General features: G+C 38.2%; 1 protein-coding gene across 6 annotated transcripts in view; it reads right to left on the bottom strand.

Annotated features, from left to right (window-relative positions):
- Positions 1-1,964: 1,964 nt before the first annotated feature.
- LOC119808480 (cytochrome P450 2C26-like) overlaps positions 1,965-21,139 on the bottom strand; it is a 34,508-nt gene continuing 15,333 nt past the window's right edge. Inside the window, exons 6-10 of one of the 6 annotated variants that reach the window (XM_042054648.1) lie at positions 18,456-18,597; positions 17,183-17,370; positions 13,251-13,392; positions 5,809-5,883; positions 1,965-1,992 (exon numbers count right to left, since the gene is read on the bottom strand). In XM_042054648.1, the coding sequence (XP_041910582.1) occupies positions 5,855-5,883; positions 13,251-13,392; positions 17,183-17,370; positions 18,456-18,597 (501 nt within the window). In that variant the 3' untranslated portion in view covers positions 1,965-1,992; positions 5,809-5,854. Of the gene's footprint in view, positions 1,993-4,683; positions 4,757-5,808; positions 5,884-7,293; positions 7,834-13,250; positions 13,403-13,980; positions 16,341-17,182; positions 17,371-18,455; positions 18,598-21,139 lie in introns of those variants that run through there. The other 5 variants (XM_042054646.1, XM_038321034.1, XR_006020757.1 and 2 more) reach the window with 5 other exon arrangements.

Here is a 21,139-nt window from a genome sequence, read left to right as displayed (position 1 = left end):
TGCATCTGTGACACCTTGACTTTCTAAAGCACCCAGTTGGTCTAATAACAAATTAAAGATCTAATAGATAATCAGGAGAGGTAAGGATCCCAGGGAGAGATAATAAATAGGAAGAGAAATCTAGGCTTGAGAAGAGAACAGGTGAAAGAGAAGAGAGGAGAGAGTGAGGGACACTCCTGAGGCCAGAAGTCAGTCAGACACTAATCTGCCAGACAAAGACAAAAGAAAGAAAAAGTAAAAGGGATGATCCCCTTTAAGATCCTAAGCAGTAGTGGAGAGGGGGCCCAAACTGGCTCTGCCCTGTAGTGAGATTGATGACTATATTAAATGTCATCATAGAACCTTCTTCCAGCAACTGATGCAAACAGAGGCAGAGACCTGCAACAGAACACTGGGCTGAGCTAACAAACTCCAGTTGAAGAAGGGGAGGAGTGCGAACATGAGCAAGGAGGTCAAGACTATGAAGGGGACAGCCACTGAAACAACTTACCTGAGATGACAAGAGCTCACTAACTCAAGCTGGACGAGGAAGATACCAGCATAGGACCAAACTACACCCTCTGAATGTGGGTGACAGTTGTATAGCTGGGGAAGACTGTGGGGCCTCTGGTAGTTGCACCAGGTTTTATCCCTACTGCCTGTAATGGCTTTTTGGAATCCATTTTCTTTGGATGGATATCTTGCTCCATATATATATAGTAGTGAGGGCCTAGGTCCTTCCTCAAAACAATGTGCCTTACTCTTCCTGAAGAGTGGATGGGGGGGAGTCTGAGTGGGGAGGATGGAGGAAGGAGTGGAAGGAGGGGAATGAGTGGGAACTGGCATTGGAATGTAAAATGAGAAAAGATAGCTTGTTTTCTTTTTTTCCTCATTTTTTTAATTAAAGATTTCCATCTCCTTCCCTCCTCCTCCCCCTTCCATCCCCTCCCTTCCACCCATACCCCCACTCCACCCCTCTCCAAGACAAAGAGCCGTCAGGGTTCCCTTCACTATGTTAAGTCCAAGGTCCTCCCAGCTCTCCCTAAGTCCAGGAAGGTGAGCAACCAAACTGACAAGGCTCACAGTGAGCCCGTCCATGTTGTAGAGTTCATGTTCATTGCCATTGTCCTTGGTTTCTCAGTCCTCCTCCACCGTCAGCCACATTCAGAGAGTCCGGTTTGGTCCTCTGTTCCATCAGTCCCATTCCAACTGGACTTGGTGGTCTCCCGTTAGATCTGTCCCACCGTCTCAATGGGTAAATGCACTCCTCACAGTCCTGACTTCCTTGCTCATGATCTCCCTCCTTTTGCTCCACATCGGGATCTTGGGAGCTCAGTCCGGTGCTCCTATGTGGGGCTCTGTCATTTTCTCCATCCAATGCCAGGTGAAGGTTCTATGGTGATATGCAAGATATTCATGAGTATGGCAATAGGATCTGTACATTTCTGGCACCCTCTCCTCAGCTGCCCAAGGACCTAGCTGGGGGCGTCTTCCTGGACACCTGGGAACCCCTCTAGAGTCAAGTCTCTGCCAACCCTAGAATGGCTCCCTTAATTAAGATATATAATTCCTTGTTCCCATATCCCCCTTTCCTATATCCCAACCATCCTATTCCCCCAAGCTCTTCCCATCCTCCACTTCACACTTTTCTCACCCCATCACCCCCTCCCCTCATCCCACTCTATCCCCATGTTCCCATTTTTTGTCCGGCAATCTTGTCTACTTCCAGTATCCAGGAGGATAACTATATGTTTTTCTTTGGGTTCACCTTCTTATATAGCTTCTCTAGGATTTTTTTATGAATTATAGGCTCGATGTCCTTTATTTATGGCTAGAACCCAATTATGAGTGAGTACATCCCATGTTCATCTTTTTGGGCCTGGGTTACCTCACTCAGGATGGTGTTTTCTATTTCCTTCCACTTGCATGCAAAATTCAAGATGTCATTGTTTTTTACTGCCGAGTAGTACTCTAATATGTATATATTCCACACTTTCTTCATCCATTCTTCCACTGAAAATAATACAAAGGTAAGAAGAACAGAGATGAAATGTAGATAAAGAAAAATAGGTTAAGTTAAAAGGGATAGGCAGATATGATCCTGAGCTAGGATGAGCATTCAAAACTAATAACTCTCTGTGTCATGATTTGAGAGCTGGTTTGTGGCCCTAAGAGAAAAAAACCAGGTCCACTGGGGTGAGAAAAAGACTACCAACCGAGTGAGGTCCACTGTGGGAAAGTCTGCCTCAGTAGGTTTCAGGCTGTGTTGCAACTGCCCAGCTGCTTTTGCCACATGACTTACCATACACTCCGACCTCACATACTCTTTGACCTCAAAATGTTGAGGATAAGATACCAATGACGAATCAGAAGGCAGCTTCCTTGCCTTCCTGACCAAGGTGATTCAAAGAATTTTATACCTTTGTAAAACAACTCCTGGCATACCTCTACAATGTGTCTGGGGACATAGGCCCTGGGTGAGATACAATAAATGTCAGAACTGACGATTATGACCTGGATTCTGTTATCTCACCAGTTAAGCTAGGCACCTGCAAGATCAATTGTTCATGAGGTGGAAAGGCTGAGGGTATATGCAGCCTGCCATAGCCTAAGCCTGTCTGCCACCTACTCCTACTGGACCCATGCCCACTCCTTGGCACTTTCCTGTGTCTGCTAAGCATCTATTGTGACTTTAAGGAGATGAAGAATCAGACCAAACTTGACTCATGGATGAGTTAGTTTGGTATTTGGGAGCATGGTGTAACAGTGGCTGCTTGCATCTCAATTGGGTTGACACTGTAAAGACAAATCTTCCCACTTTACAGAGCTTCTAGTGGTGTACACTGTGAATGTTCTACCTTGTGTGGGAAGAGGAACAGTTCAAGTTTAATTGTGCCTGGACTTGCAGACACTGGCAAATACATTGCCTATTAAATGTCTAAAAAGTTCAAAGTAATAAATGAAATGTGAGGTAAAGAAATATGAGTAGACATTTGGTAACACTTATTTGTGAGGGAATCAATGGACAGGTGTAGTGAGGAGCTACAGGCCGGCTTCCTTCCACCCGGCTTCCAGCCACCCGGCTAGCTTTACCCGAAATAACATCACACAAATTGTATTCTTTTAAACACTGCCTGGCCCACTTTCTGCCTCTTATCACATCTTGACTAACCCATATCTAATAATCTATGTAACACCATGAATGGTGTCCTATTGCCGGAAAGATTCAGCATGTCTGACCTGGTGGCTCGCTTCATCGCAACTCTCTCCCTGAGCAGAGGCATGGTGGTCTGACTAACTTAGGAGAGGCGTGGCATCTGACTGAGCCATCTACCTCACTTCCTTCTTCCTGTTCTGTCTACTGCACCCACCTAAGGGCTGGCCAAGGCAGTTTCTTTATTAGCGGATGAAATCAACACAAACAGAACACTGTCCCACATCAGACAGGGACATTGAATAACCAGGCTGACCAAATGAACCCAACTTTATCTGTAATGACAAACAATCTGCAGTGTTGAAATCCTGGTAGATAAAAGTTCCAGGAATTCAAAATCATGGAAATCACAATGTTGGAAGGTTTAAATCTCAAATGTTGAAATTTTGAAAGTCTGCATCTCCCAGATAGAATTTATATGTGTATCAAAGGCTACCTGAAAGGGATAGGTATCTCAGTTTCGAAGAATAAATTAGCAATGCTACAGTATGCAAAACTTCAGTTTCAAGGGGCTTGAGAGATGGCTCAGTGGCTAAGAACATTTTATGTACTTTCAGAGGACCTGGGTTCAGTTCCTGGAAGCCTTATGGTGTCTAATAACAATATGAAAGCCCAGTTACAGAAGACCTGAAGCCCACTTTTGCCTTCTTTGGCACTGTATTAATATGGTTCAGAGACATGTTGGCAGGCCTAACACTTACATATTGAAAAATATGTCTTTAAAATGAAGTAATAGTAGAAGAAGAAAAAGAATAAGAAGACCAAAAACAGTTTAGTTTCAAAATGTGTCATTTGCTTTTACATTTTTACCAGCTAATGAAATTCAACAAACTTCTAATAAGTTAAATGTGTGTTTCTGTGAAGAAGCCAGCAGGGTTACTGATTGCTTTCAAAGTAATTATGGATGGACATTACATGATAAGCAAGCATGTGAAGGTGTTGCTGTGAAATCACCAGTATTGTGTGTGTCATCTCTGCTGAACGTGTAGATCAAGGACATTCAGAATGTGTTGCAGGAGGGCTGCTTGTTTGTCCCAGCTGCCCAGAACCAAAATAATCATACAGAAACTATATTAAATATCTGCTTGGCCTATTAGTTCTAACTTCTTATTGGTCAACATTTACATCTAAATTTAACCCATTATTTTATATTTTACCAAAAGGCTCGTGACCTATTGGCAATGTTCCGGCATCTGTCTCCGACAGGGCTATGTGGCTTCTCCCTGACTCCTCCTTCTTTCTTCCAGCATTCGGTTAATTTCCCCCACCTACCTAAGTTCTGCCCTATCAACAGGCCAAGGCAGTTTCTTTACTCACCAATGCTATTCACAGCATACTGAGGGAAAGCTCACATCATGAATGGGTTCCCAAACTCCATTTCATTTTGTTGTACATTTTAACAGCATTTTTTTTTTGCTATTTTTCAATCATGTAGTTAATTTTCATAACATTTCCATTACTAGGGCCACAAATTGTATGGATTCCAATTATTTATTTTTTATTATTTTTTATTGATTTTGCCAATTTGACCCACCAAAAGTGTGTTATTACTGCGGAATAGTTCTGGAATACATAAAACACCAGAGTTGAGTTCTATAGTTATCATAGTCACAATCTCAAGATTTTAAATTTCCTTTAATTATTTGCTAAGGTTAGACTTAAAATTGATTTTCATGGCTCTTAAAGCATCTTTATCTCATCTATATGTCTGTCCCTCTGGAATGAGTGTTAATGCTTTTAACCCAGAATCATTTTTTTTGTCACCCAAAACCTTCAAAATGAATCAAGAGACTCATGAGCATGAGTCGCCTTTTTTATAATGTGTATTCATTACAGATTACAAACAGTGGTAATAATAACATAACTAAAAATTTTAACTTTTTTGTAAACTTAAAAAAATTCTTGCAAGCTTCAGGGAATCAACTTTAATCCATCTCTCACAGGTCAAATGGCCTTCAGATAAAAATTCCTGAAAACCAACAGCCTAGCTTTCCACAGTTATTGTCTATTCTTGAGAGTGGGCTCTGAAGGTGCGTGGTTGATCGGCAGTTATGATTCACCAGACAAGCTTTAATATATATATAAGTCAGTTTTAATAAAGGAAAGGAAAGGGAACTTACAAATCCAAGGTTCCAGCGAGGAGGGCAGGAAAACAAAGAGCCGGCAGGCCGCAGGCCCGCAAGATTTTATAAGTCAATATTAGCCTAAGGGGGACACGCCTAAGAGGGACACGCCTTTAGACCAAGGGGGACACGCCTTTAAACCAAGGGGGACACGCCTTACAAAACAAGGTTTTGGGCTAGGCTTCCCCTTCAGGGCTCTCTCCCTCTTCCTCTGGTTTTGGAATTACCCTTCTCTAAGTACTAAAACCCTGAGCTTAGAAATTTCAAATGTACATCTAAAATAAAAATTTTCTTTCATCTATGCTTGGTTTGCCAAGCAACCATTTCCCAACTTCATCCCTTCTGTCCCAGGAGGAGCCTGCACTCTAAGCCAGTTCTGTGTCTCCACAAGTCACCCTTCCTATATACTTTCCTTTTATAATAAAAAAGAAATGAATGTGTTTCAACCAAGAACTACCCACATTCCAGAACCATGTGCTCCCCATCACTCACCGGGCCTCCAATCATTGTCAGCACTAAAGGCCAATGTGACATGTCATTACCAAAGTCCAATGGTACACGAAATACCTAAAGGCCAATGTGACATGTCATTACCAAAGTCCAATGGGACACGAAATACCTAAAGGCCAATGGGACCCAAAATAAATATATGCCAAATTTACAAGATTCCACCCACACCAGTGTTTTGTATTTTCTTCTGTGTGTGTTCCATATTGTTCTTTAAAGCATGTGCTACCACAGCCTGCTCTCTCTCCATCGCTCTCTAGATAGATAACAAAATGCTGCTTCTTTCCTTGCATCTGTAAGGTACAGCTCACCAATTAGGGAGTTGACTGAGAAAAAAAATGTTCCTTCCTTGCTATGTGACAAGTTTTTTTTTGATATTTATTTCATGTGAGTTTTGGGATGGCTCTCTTTTTATCACTTACTTAAGAATTCAAATGATGCTCCTGGATTACCTGAAAGATTCTGTTGAGTAAATATGGCTGTGAAGAAAAACGAACTGAGGAACTGAACATGAGAGAGGAAAAGAAATGATCCTCATACATCAAGAGAATTAATGAGTATCTTCCCCCAAACGCTCAGATAAAGTCTTAGTGGATTTCATTCATACCCTGGGCAGTCTAGAGTTGGCTCTCTCTAGGTTTTGGTAGTTATTCTCATTTAATAACTTCCAGTGCTGTGGAGAGAGAATATAGCAACTAACGTAATTGAGAACCGATGCTTCCTCTGACTTACTCTTGTTGGAGAGAAGAGAGTAGCATAGAGATATGGTAAGCAATGTGAAATTGAAATATATGCCCGAGATTAAGCATGAAGAAATAAGTCAAAGGCAATTTTAAAATGTTTACATTTTGTTTACTCTCCCTGTATATTCCACCTATTTCTCTACAGCTGGCTGCTGCTCCTGTTACTGTGTATCTCTTTAAAATGCAAGTGCTTGCAGTAACTTTAAGGGATCCCTAGCCAAAGAGTGTTCTCATACCATCCTCTTCAATAACTTCTTTTGCGTTTGTGTGTTCCAGGAAAGAGTATAGGCCTGTGTGTGACAAACTACTTGTATAATAGTGAGTATCTGCCACTTTGTGTGTTGTGTGTGTAAGTGTGTGTATCTGCATGATCATATGGAGCTCCGAGTTCAGTTTGGTGTTGTTCCTTTGGAGCTCCCTACCTTGGTTTTGGAACAGAGTATCCCAGTGGGACTCAGAGCTTGGCAGTTTTACTGGATGAGTTGGCTCCATCCAGGGATGCTATTGGCTCAGACTCCCACTGAGGTGTAAATAGTAATTATCACCAGGTGTGACCTTTAAGCTGTGCTTTAAATATAGACTTATGTACTTAAGCCCTATATGGCAAGAACACTGCTCTCTGAGCTGTCTCAACAGTATTCCTACTTTACATTCAGTAAGCTTCTTGTTATACAGTACAGCAGGACCTTTGGGAACTTCTTTTTCTTTCATTCCTTATGAAAATTGATGGAAATCAGAAATACAAATTTAATATGTTATTGTCAAGGACATACAGGAGACACAAACATGACTGTGAATTATTATATAGTTGGACATTTTCCATTTTATGTGGGAGCCATGTTAACTACAGGTTTAGCTACATGTGAGCACAAGGGATAGTAACAGTGCAATGGAGAATGGCAAATGTCTTTGGCGATGACTTCAGAGACTGTAAAATGGAGAACTGATGATGTCCGTGGGAAATTAGAGAACAGAAGCTGTGAGAATGTGGAAGGACACTGTATGCCTTCTGGGAAAGTGTTAAATACAAGCTTTGAGGGTGATTTCAGAGAAGAACCCAGCAGGAACCAGGCATCTGATCTTCATTAGATGGGAATGAAGCAGAGCTGGAAAGGGGGAGGTGATACAACAAATCCATTGACCAGTGGGGCATCATTGATATCATTCGGGGGAACCAGAGATTTCAGCTTGAAGTTCTGTAAAATGGTGGTCAGGAACAGAAACAGCTCCATGCGGGCCAGACCTTCTCCTAAACACACTCGTTTTCCTGTGGGGGAAAAAGTGCGGAAGAAGGTAACTATGCCTTGTATGTGAGTGAGTGTGGGATGCACTATGTTTATAACTAGTACAAGAGAATAAGGTAAGTGCTGAGTTATTGGATGTGTGGTTAGTTGTATTGGTGGGTTAGAGAACAATTGCTTAAGCAAATAAATAAAGGTGGGGTGTCAGGAGCTGTGTAATCCAGACTCAGATCAGTCTATAAAAGCAAGTCCTATGGGTCTCTGCAAGGGAAGTCCAGTGGAGATTGTATGTCACTTGTCAGGAAACAGTAGATCTGGGCACACAGAAGGATAGTGACGTATTTGCTAAGCTTGTGTGCACTGTTCTCTTTCATTATATTGGTGAATCTTTTGGTGATTTTTAGTTTTACTTTGGCAGTCACATGTGCCACAGCTCCAATGTTCCCAGGAAACTCCATTCTTTCTCAAATGCTTTCCCCTAAGATTCAGCAGGGGGCTATTTGCTTCTCAAATTTCTTATCTGTAAGTATTAACTGAAATGCCTAATTTGGAAACTTTTCTGACTTAGTAGAGGCATTTAAAATTAACTTGACATGCTTTCTTAATTGTTTTCAGGAAAGGTAGATAGCAGTACCTTGTGGAGAAAGGGACTTCAAATGGTAGTGGCAGGAAACAATTAGTTCATGTGAGGAAACAATACCTGGAACATTAACCATATCTCACAGTTCTGGGAAGGAGATTGAGGTAAACAATACACAGAAAAGGGGAAAAGTATCAAGGGAAGACACAGTAGCAACAGTTGAGAGTAAGTTCCTTGGATACCAAGCATTAATGGTAGGATACGGTATACTACAAGAGGACAAAATGCAATGCAAAGTCTGGGATGGATAAATAATTTTTTTTACCACACACAGGAGCAATTAGTTGGTGGAAGAAGAAAGGTACAGTGGAATGGGAGAAGAGTGTGTTGACAAAGTTTGTCTTTTATAGAGTGAATGAGAGCAACATCACCGCCTTGAAGGCCAGGAAATATATAAAAGCGTCTCCTACAGACACAAAAGAATTGCCCAGGTTCAAATATTGCTGTCCTTAGAGCAATGTACCCATGTCTACAACCTTTAACTTTTAAACTGCAAGTAGCTGCCAGCTTACATATGTGCAGCAAGAACAGGATGCTGGCTAGATAGTTAAAGTTACAAAAATGCCAGACTCTATGCCTAGACTGAGGTTGTGTAAGGGATGGGAAAAAATGTTTGGGGAAGCAGATAAGGGATAAAGGAGGTTTTTATGATGGCTATGATGTAATTCTTAGAAGTTAATCATAGAAACCAATAATAAAACTATTAATGGAATCCTGGTAGAACAAGCTCTGTTAATGTATAAATAAAGATGGCTCATGTTATTTGGTGCTAATTGTGTGCAACTATGAGGTAGTCATTAGATGGCCCTGCAGGATGCTGGCATTGGAGTATATATTTTTCTCAGATAACATATGATCTTAAGAAATATATTGTTAAAGACAAGTTATCCTGAAAAAATCAGAGAAATGCTTGAGCTATATAATTATATAGCAACATAAATCAAATTGGCCTAGCAGATATTTATTGACCATTTCACTTAAATCAGTGTTGATCTACCTAATTCTGAGCAGTTCATGAAACTTTCTCTTAAACTGAATACATACTTGGACACAAGGTGTTTCTCAACAGAAGCAAGAAAATTGAAACAAGACCTTGCAAAAAATCTGATTGCTATGGATAAATATAGATACTACTACCAACAGAAACTATAGAAGGTTTAAAAATTCAAGAAACTGAACACAACACTACTGAATGAAAAATTGGTTAAAAGAGAAATCAAAAGGTTTTTAAGTTGAATAAAAGTGAACACTGAAAACTATGGCACACAGTAAGTTCTTCCTAAGAGGCAAGGTCATAGACTTAAAAATTATCTAACAAAACCAAAGCAAGGGAGGGAATGAAAGGGTGTGAAAGAGAAAGAGGAACAGAGATACAGAGAGAACTCACATTACTAAATGGCACACCTGAAAGCTCTAGAAGAAAATGAAAAAAAATAATACCCAGAAGTTGAAGATGGCAAGAAATAATCAAACCGAAGGCTAAAATCAATAAATATAAACAAAACAACAAGACAGTACAAAGAATCAATGAAAGTTAGAGTTGACTCTTTGGGAAAAAACAATACAGTTGATAAACCTTTAACAAATATATGAAAAAGTGAAGAGAATCAACCTAATTTATTAAAAGTCGATTTGAAAATGTTATAAGAGAAAAGAGACTGAGGAAGCCAGACAACAATAAGGGAACAGTACAAAAATATGTACCCAACGAAATTGGAAAACCTGAAAGACAGATAAATTTTTGATATATACAAGTTATGAAAGTTAAATCCTATTTAAGATAAGAAATTTAAATAAACTTATGACCCACAGTGAGCTCAGTGAAGAAATTTACTTCAAAGAACAATAAATACAATAAAAACTTCAAAGAATGTTTCAAAGAACAGTAAATACAATTGACTCCAAACTATTCAGCAAAATAGAAACAAAAGGAACATTGCCTATTTTTATGAGGTCACAATTACCCTGAAGTGGAAACACATAAAGACCTAACTGCAAAAGGGAATTAAAGCCAGATAGGGGTGGTGAGGGCTTTTTCTCAGCACTGTCAGTCAGAGGCAGCAGTATTTCTATACATTCAAGGCCAGTCTGGTCTACAGAGAAAGTTCCAGTACAACCAGTGTCTTTACACAGAGAAACCCTGTCTCAAAAACAAAAGTAAACAAACCAAGTCAAAATGAGGAGGGAGGGTGATATAGAGAAAGTATTACAGAATTATTTACCTTATGAATATACATACCATATGAAAGTACATGTAAAAATTCTCAATAAAATACTGGAAAACCAAATACAGGAACACTTCAAAAAGATTATATACAATGTTAAAATAGGCTTCATTTCAGAGATGAAGGAATGGTTCAATATTCATATATAAATAATTTGATTCACCATATAAACAAACTAAAAGATAATAACACAATGATCTTTTCATTAGTAAACACAGTATTCCTTCCTATGAAATGTCCTGAAAGAGACTAGGAATATTAGGAACTGAGGACAACATAATAAAAGTGACTTAGAGTTAGCCCATAGACAAAGTCAACCTAAAAGAAAATCTCAAACCATTTCTACTAAAATCAGGAACAAAATAGGAATGTCCATTTTCTCCATATAGCATTTGAAGTATTAGTTAAGGTTCTAAGACAACTGAAAGAAGTCAAGGTAATGAAAATAGGAAAGGAAGAATTAAAAATAATCCTTATTTGTGGATGATATGATTACATCTATAAAACACTAAAAAACTACACCACTACCATAAAAGCTGAAACACTCTTTTAGCAAAGTGTCAGAATACAAAATTAACACACAAAAATCAGCAGGTTTTCTGTGTAGAGTTGAGAACTGTACTTAGAGAGAAATCAAAGAAAAAATGCTTTTTACAACATTATAAAACAGCAAGAACAAGAATAACAAAAATAAAAAACTCAAACTAACCAAACAAAAAACCCAAATAACCAAGCAAACATATCTTAGGGTATTTTTAACAAATAAAAGTGAAAGATTTTTAAGATAAAAACCTCAAAAAATTGAAGAAACAGACGGAGATATCAGAAGATGGAAAGTTCCCCTGTGCTCATGGATCAGTAGGAGTAATATAGTGAATTGGTCACCATGTCAAAACAGTCCAGGATTCAATGCCATCTGCATAAAAATTCCAACATAATTGTTCATGAAAATTGAGAGGAGAATTTTCAGCTTCACATAGAAACACAAAAGAGCCAGGATAACTAAAAGTATCCTGAATGATCAAAGAATGACTACAGGTAACAGTATCTCTGATTTCAAATTATACTACAGAGCTATAGCAATAAAAATCAGCATGATATTGGCACAAAAAGAAAGAGGTTGAAGGGATCATGTTATGAGTTTGTTGTCAAATTCACTTGATCAATAAAGGAACATCCATGCCAAACACCATATGAGAACAGACTCTCTAGCTGTGAAGATGTGACCAGCATCCTGACTGGCAGAGGAGCAGGGACCCTTAAGATTCCATTATGGTCTGCCACAACTACAAGGATTCCATGACCTCATGGTGACTTGTAAGTTTCTTACATTTAGACCTAGAAAACATCATATATATGTGATTCAATATTTTCTTCTAAACAATTAAACACGAGAATAGTGTTTGAATGTGTGGGTGAATAAATATGTCAAAGTTACTTGTTTAGGTAGTTCAAAGGATGGCTTCAGGTCTCCTAGAGTAGGGAATACAGGTGGTTTTGAGCTACCCAAGATTAGTGCTGGGCATTTGATTCAGGTTTATGGCAAGTTCTCTTAACTGCTGATTCATCTAGCCAGCCCTTTATCACCTTTGCAAAAATGGCTAACATGAGCCAAAATTCCAGCCAGGACTGGAAATAATCTCAAAAAGTCTCTCCTCTAATGAAGAGATATGGGCAGCTAAAGGCAACTCAAAGAGTAGATCCAGTTTTCAATCATGAATTTGGCCAATTGTAGGTTATTCATGCTTCAGAGCATGTCACTAAACTTGAAGCACACTAGCAGGACATAGTGCACTCGGTGATTTAAGAACATTTATGAAGTTGTAACATAGAATTGTGCAGTGCGAGAATTAAAGGTGTTTGACGATTAGGTTGAAATATAGGTGTGGTTTTGACGAGAAGTCATTGTATACATATATAAAACTCATCAATAAGAATGAGATTTAAAAATGACATTCATTTTTTGTTTTGTCTTTCATTTATGTCCTTTGTGCCTGATAGAAAGTCATAAATAAAAATATTGATTCACATTTGTGTTTATATTTGAAGTATTAGAGAGAAAAAATTGTGCATATTTCTCCCTAGCAACTGTCTTGGTCAGGGATGGGTGATTCTCTCTAATCACAAGTCCAAGCACATCAACCTCTTTTTCATCTGCTTCCCTGAGTGGGCTTCATGGCATTGGAAATTTACTGTATTTTTGGATGTGTTTCTGTATAGCTGAGCATGGAGAAGTATGAAACAACAAAGAAATAAAGTCAAATTATGGCAGTCTTTATTTAATGGTGATTGTTCAAAGGCTAAGTGACGTTTATTCTCTATGATGATGTCTTTTGCATCCCTGAGAGGTACATGTAATAGAAGCCTACAAATGGTATAACCACTAGCATTTACATACTTGATTGAAATATGTAAAGTAAGTATAATCTCCAAATTTGATTCCAGCATGGAAGTGTCAAGGACAATGTATAAGTACTAATCATGCACAAAATGCAAGTCTATGAGTTCCTTAGGTGTCACTGTAAAAGTCCCCACACATCCTCACATCCCCAAAGTCATGACAATGAGGTTATATTACCTGTTGAGAAAGGTATAAAGTAGTCACTTTTCTTAAAGTTTCCATTTGCATCCAGAAAATGACCAGGATCAAACGTTTCTGGATTGGGGAATTCGTTGCTGTTATACAACGCTGATGATAATGATGTTAATATGGTCGTTCCCTGCAAACAACTCACACAAAAGCACCAAGTTATAAAGATATCATGGTTCTAAAAGACATAAGGGAGACAACATTTTCATCTTTTCTCTGTAAAGTAGGTACAAAGAAGATCAGGGACATTTCAACAGACAGAACATGCAGGGAACAGGGAAGAGACTGAGTCAAGCCACAGTGCTATGGCTAATGTGCCTCTACTGAATTTGATGTCAGCACTTAGGTTTTGGTAGTAATCCTTCTGAGACTGTTCCCTTTCCCTGCACACTTGGACATGGGTGTTTCAACACCTGCTGCTCTAGTTTATCAGTTGCTTTATATAAGTCACATGGGTCAGATATCATGTGGAGAGCTGTACTGTATGTAAATAGCATAGGAACTCATTCATGATGGAACACAAACAGAGTCTAAACACACAAACAGCACTTGGTTTCTCTCATGGACAGAATTCAGATATAGATGCATTCCTACAAGTCAATGAAGGAATGGCCTCTTCTCACATATACTGTCTATGTATATAAACACACATATGCAAGCAGGAGGGATGCTGTTTTAAAGGGGACCAGAACTAATGGAACACAAAAAGAAGCAATGATATTCTCATTTTAAATTTATTCTTCTCTCATATTCTGCATTGTCCTCTCCTTCCAATCCTTTTAGTCTCCCAAACTACCCTCTCTTTCAGATACACTGCCACTCTGTTCCCCTTCAGAAAAGTCAGGCCTCCCAGGGATGTCAACTAAGCAAAGAATAAAATATGCAATACAGCTACCCAAAAATCCCCATATCAAGACATAAAGATAAAACATAATAGGAGGAAAAGTGTACAACGAACAAGAAAAAGTGCCAGAGATAACTGCACTGCCAATGTTTGGAGCTCCACTAGAAACCCAAGATGAACAACCAAAGCATAGTTTCATAGAACATATTGCAGATCCATGCAGGCATCATGATGGCTGCTTCAGTCTCTGTGAGCCCCTTTGAGCCCTCTTTAGTTAATTCTGTGGGCTGTGTTCTTCTGGCATCTGTGACTCCTCGGACTCCTACCATCCTCACTCCTTGTCTTCCACAAGATTTGCAAAACTCTGCCTAAGGTTTCACTGTCAGTCTGCATCTGTTCACATCACCTGCTAGAGGAAGCCTCTCTGACGACAACTGATCTATGTAGCAGAATATCATTAAAAATAATCTCTTATTATTTTTATTTTTTGCCAGTTCTTTTTCATTCTTCCTTAGGTCTCTGGGTCATTTGACTGTTGTTTCCTGTGCATTCATCCAGGCAGTATTTGACTTGGTTCTCCTATCCTGGCATGGGCCTCAATTAGACAAGTCATTGGTTGGCCACTCCCACAAGTTCAGAGCTATCATTACCCGAGAACATCTTGTAGGCAGGACAAATGGTTGGTCAAAGGATTTGTAGCCAAATTAGTATTCTAGTCCCTCACTGGAAGCTTTGTCTGCTAACAGAAGATGCTTGCTTTAGGCTCCTTAGCCCCTATGATTAGGGCTCCTAAAAATACACCTATAGATTCCAGGGATTTTCCCATGTACTAGGTTTTCACTATGATCCCCAAAATACCACAAAATTTCAGCCATCTTGCCCCATACACTCTCCTTCCATTACCCTCACACACATGATCCCTCCTTTCCCCATTCCAATGGCCTTCTGTACCCACCAAATCTATTCTACCTCTCTTCCCAGTCTGATCCGTGTATTCCCCCTTAACCCCTCCTTGTTATTTGCCTCTCTGGGTCTGTGGATTAACAGTTACCCATTAATTAATAGCTAATATCAATTTATAAGTGTGTAAATATCATGTTTGTCTTTTCTGAGACTGGGAATGATTTTTTTCTAGTTGCATCCATTTGCCTGCAAATTTTATGCTATAATATTCAGAGACCACAATTTTTCTTAGGGGCAATCTATTGTTTCCTGCTCATGGATCTTATAAACAAAACTGCTATGAACATAGTTGTGCAAATGTGGTTTTGGTAGGATGAATCATCTTTTTGAATATATGCCCATCAGAGGAAAATTAGATTCTTGAGGTAGATTGATTAACAATATTCACAGCAATGTGCATATTAATTTCTATAGTGGATTTAAAAGTTTGTACTCCCACCAGCAATGTTGGAGCGTCCAGCTTGCTCAAATTCTTGCCAACATGAACTGTCACTTGTGTTATTGATCAGACATTCTAACAGGTATAGGATGGAATCTCAAAATACTTATGGTTTATATTTCCCTGATGGTGAAGGATCTTGAAAATTTAAGGTTTGCTCAGTCACTGTGATTCCTCTATTGAGAATTCTATTTTACATATGTACCCTATTTTTAAGTGGGTTATTTTTGCTGATTTCTAGCTTTTAAAATTATATATATATATATATATATATATATGATTTTAGCTATATCAGATATTGAATTGGTAAAAATCTTTTTTCCATTCTGTAAGCTTCTGTTTTTTCCTATTGAGCGTGTCCTTTGCCTTACAGAAGTTTTTCAGTTTCATAAGGTCCCATTTACTAATTCCTCTTAGTGCCTGTGCTATTGTGTTCTGTTTAGGAAATTGTCTCTTGCGCCAATATGTTCAAGGCTATTACTTATTTTCTCTTGTATCAGTTTTAGTGTGTCTGCTTTTCTCTTGAAGTCTGATCCACTTGTTTTGGTAGTTAGCCATTCCTGTCACATTTTCAGTCTATTTACCTTTTAGTTATATATAAATTATAAGTAAAGTGTTGTTATACTGTGCTAGACCTCAGTACTAAAAACCACAATTCATATCTCAGGAATATCCTTTTGCCACAACTTAATTAGTTAAAAATACTTCCCAAATTATCCAAAGACATTGGTTTGACAGGTGGCTATTGCAGTTCCATTGATCAGAAATGAAATGTTTGCACCCATTCACCAATTCAACTTTATCACATATTTATGTCAACTTCATCTGTGATCTAAATGAATCATGAATTGAAAGCATAATTTACATTTTGAGTTTTCCTTAACGCCCTTCTACTCTCTGATTGCTCACACATTCTAAGTGTACTGATAAAACTTTAAAAACATTTTATTTCAGTGAGGTTAGAAATTAAAACCCAGTTTTATTTCATGCTATCTGAAATTCATCAATTACTTCAATAATAACATAAGCCACAGTGAAGCAAAACGGATAACAGTAAGAGTATTTATAAAATATTACATGGAAAAATAAGTAGAATTTAAATTCTATATACATTTCCAGATAAAACATTTGCTGAAGCTAATAAAATATATAAATTCAAGTAAATTAAGATCAATATAATGATTAAATCATTTTTTTCTTTCAACCTTATCTAAAATACAATATCAAGAATATTCATTATTTATTGAAACTCAAAGAAAGTATTTTCAAACTACATCAGTGAAAACAAATCATTATGGAGAAAAACAAAGCACAGGTAAATGTATAATATATTCTTTTTTATTAATTGAATAATGAAGGATGTAACCTCCTTCAAAGTATTTAGTAATTTTTTTCTCTATGATAAAAATCACAAAATGTCCTTAGATGAATTTGATAAAAAATTGGAAAATACACATGGAAATATAAAGTCCAAGTCTTCTTCCAAGCAAAATGTGGAAGGCTGAGCAAAGTGGATTTATTACTATTGTGTCCCTGCCTGCTGTAGGACTGCCTTCTTGATTATGAAGCATCATAAGGAACCCAAAAAACAGCGTGACTCAGAGGACTGGAACCACACTGTGAACCTAGGAGCATCATTAGCACAGAAGTAGAGTAGAGAAGAAACAAGCTTACCTTGGGGATGAGGTAGTTCCTGAATTTAACATCGCAGGTCACTTCATGGGGTAGGTTGTTGGGGGCTATATCAATGAATCTCTGAACCTCATGAATCACGGCATCTGTGTAGGGCATTTGCTTCCTGTCCTGCAAGCAGGGGCTGCGTTGTCTGCCAACCACACAGTCAATCTCTTCCTGGATTTTAGCTGGTTAGGAGCAATGACAAATGTTGAAATAGGAGAAAAGTAGCAGGGTATGTGTGGGTCTTTGTTTGTACAATTTTACTCCAGTTATCTTATTAACCATCAGTGGGCAGGTTCAATACCAAACACTACTTGGAAATATATTTGTATTTTAACAACTGTTTTTTATATGCATAATATTGAGTTATTGGTATGGAAAAAGAAAACGTCAATTAAACCCACATCCTATTTATAAATGCATATCTGTTAGTAATGAACACAAACACATATCACACACATGTCAGTTCACATGTACACATGCATCCTTTCATTTCTCTATAATAAACTTAGATTACCATACTTAGCAATATGAATACTCGTTGTGAAAAGAATTTCAGATACATAAATCTCATTTCCTATGACAAATATCAGAGTTAGGTTTCATTTTTGATACATATTTTGATTAATGCATGTCTTTTCACTTTAATTTGTACTTTCCCCCTTTGTCAGTTACAATTACTTAAAGGCATGTGCCAGCACCACCAGACAGGAAAATCTTTGTTATGTTTGAAAAAATATTGCTCAACAGAACTTTAATGGACTCAAAGAATTCTAAATATTGATTTGAAATCATAATTTCAATGTCAATGAAATATATTTCTAAAGGACCAAACAGTGTTGAATTCTTCATAGGATGGAAACTTTCACAGGATAAAGCATTAATACTAGGGTTATTTATCAACTTTTGTGAGGTGAGTTCTCTTTTATCCTCCCTACCACATAACTAAATTTATCAGAATGAAGAAAGTGACCACAAGAATTCTTTTCAAAAAGCCTGAATTTGGGGAAGAAGTCAATAGGCAGCCATGGCACTGTATATATGTTAGGTGCCTAGAACAGTACACCTGCCAGGGAGCTCAGATAAAGGACAATCGTTGATGGATACTCTTCAGCTATGGTTTCTTCATTTTTCTCAGTTATGCTCCCCATCGTAGCCAGTAAGCTTCAAGTTAAATATTGAGATTTTGAATAATAACAGCACACAGGGTACTGGCAGCCTCTTCCCACCACCTTTCCAGAATGCTATGATTTACCACATGTGAACTCACCTGTGACATGTGGGTGCTTCAGTAGGAGCAGAAGAGCAAATCTCAGTGTTGACCTTATTGTATCTGTTCCACCAACAAACATATCAGTCAACAATCCTATCAGGTTTTCACGTGTATATATCGATTGTGGATTGCGATTTTCCTAGAGATGATTTGATACCGTTATCTTATAAATTTTCTCCTGCCACATCTAAGCTACAATTGAATATACAATATTGTACAATTCTAGATTGTTGATAGTACAGAATCTAGAAGGTACATCAGTGGATGAAACTATTATAGCATTTCAGAGACTGTGGTATAGATGCCTAAACTTCATTTTTCATACTTATATTTCCTGTTTGCCAAAATTGCACTCCTAAGATTATTTACCCCCTCACCCCTCTCTCTCTCTCTCTCTCTCTCTCTCTCTCTCTCTCTCTCTCTCTCTCTCTGTCTGTCTCTCTCTGTGTGTGTGTGTATGTGTGTTTTTCTGGTGTGTGTACAATGATTAACTGTAAGACTGTAGAATAAGACTGTAGAAAATATGAATAGAATATATGATTTCATTTGTTGTCTATTTTCTCTTATTAAAACACTTGTGTTTGAAGAATTTATGTTTACTCTTATATGGACATAAGAAGACTCATTAGTAAAAGGAAAGCCTATATGCTAAACATAGTAAGAACCTTGACAGGCACTTGACTCTAATGCTTCATGTCTACTGTATGACAGCAACACGAGGGTTACAAGTCTCTTCATACCTGAGTTTAGTAGACACTTGATTTGAGGAACTCATAACTAGTTTTTCCCTTAAATAAGGAAGCACAATTAGAATTAGAATAAATAGGAAAATCGGGGACATAATGCTCTATCAAGAACTTTAAAAATATTCTCAAGGAATTTTATGGACTAAGTATAGCTGTACACTTATTATTGAGTTCAAATTGTTTAAAAGAGATGAAGCACAGCTAGCAAGATTAGGTTCCCAGTCAAGATGACTTATCTCCATTCCATTAGGGAGTCAAATAGCATCATGATCTATGAATTAAGGAAGAGTGAATAACATGTACACATGACATACTAAGTCATGAAGATGGAACATGACCCACTCATGGCCTATATGGGATAAAGCAGAAAGGATGAATAATGCATTTGACCAAGCTGTAAAGATGCTGTGCTACAGGATTGTCAACAATGTTACATCTTGAAATGTTGAGGCAAGTTCAGAAATAAACCATCATTATTTTATAATTAGCAAACTGATAACATTTTCATGACTACTAGATAGTCTCCTGTTTATTAATATTGCATTACTAACAATATTAAAGTTATTTACTTTTCCTTTAATGAAACCTGCCAGATAAAGAAGCTCATCTATTTCCCTTTGTATTACCACTTCATGCGATTTTCTAACCATAAACTTGACATTGCTTGTGTCCAAATTTAACTTAATTAACTCTAAAGAATTACACTTTACGCCTTTCCCAAAGGACTGATCTCTGCCAGCTGATTGCATGGTCACGTAAGGCTGTGTGAGGATGCTGCAGTGGTCAGCAGGTTGGCCAAATAGTCCAGGTCTGCAGGGAGAAATGTGCTGTCTAAGAGTGCAGCGGGGAAAGGTTAAAGGCTGCACACGTGGGCGCTCACCCCAGCAAGGTGACTCTCATCCAGCTGAGACTGGACAAGGATCAGAGGAAGAACCTGGGGAGATCTCAGGTCACCAGGGAGAGGGGAAGCTATGAGGAAGGAAGAGCTGAGAAGATGCAGGAACAGAATTGTCTCATATACAACGGTAAGTGATATTAGGGTCTTTGAAAGAAGAAATGCACACACAAAGAAAAATACATAATCTCCCTGCCGATGCCGGCAGGTGGTTTGGGATGGTTCTGAGACTCCTGGTTTTGGTCAGCAAGGCAACAGATGTCACTGCGGATGCTGCTACCTCATTAGTAGTCACAAAAGAGAGGGAAGGTCTATACCAGGTTTCCAGTTCTGAAAAAAAAAGAATTTCTTCAAAAAGAATGATTTGTGTGTGTGTGCACATGTGCATGCCTATACATGCATACCAGTGTGTGCATGCTACAGCACACACATGGATGTCAGAGGTGAGGTTTCAGGAGTTGGCTCTCAACTTTCATCATGTGAGTTCTGCAGATTGAACATGTCATCAGACCCGGTCCTCTGCACTTGAACTGAGAACCGTCTCACCAGCAACAAACTCAAGGATCTTTTATACCCTTTAAGCAAAATAGATAAATCCATCAATAAAATCATGATATAGCAAAAAAAAGAATTACACTTTAAAAACTACCAATTATATCTTTATATACATATGTGCATTTGGATACACATCAACGCAATTTTGGCTCATATCTTGTCAGTAAACACTACTTGTTGAGCATAAGAATTGCTCAACAGGGAACACATGCATACTATGCAACCCTAGCCTCTCTTCTAGTGAGGTACTAGCTGTAAGAGAAAACTCCCTACTTGCAGTTTAACAAACTGGTAAATTTCTTAACTGTATTAAAAGTATTTGTCCTAATACCCACATAGTAGTGATATGAAATGCCCTTCTGTATATTTGTTGGTTTTATTGGTTAATAAATAAAGCTGCTTTGGACTATGGCAGGGCAGAATTCTCTAGGTTGGAAGAGATACATACAGAGCCAGAGAGTAGGCAGAGTCAGGGAGACACCATG

The sequence above is a fragment of the Arvicola amphibius genome, chromosome 1, assembly GCF_903992535.2.
Source record: "Arvicola amphibius chromosome 1, mArvAmp1.2, whole genome shotgun sequence".
In the NCBI taxonomy this organism is placed as follows: domain Eukaryota; kingdom Metazoa; phylum Chordata; class Mammalia; order Rodentia; family Cricetidae; genus Arvicola; species Arvicola amphibius.
The sequence above is the reverse complement of the archived record's forward strand: the minus strand, read 5'-3'. Positions and strand labels throughout refer to the sequence as shown.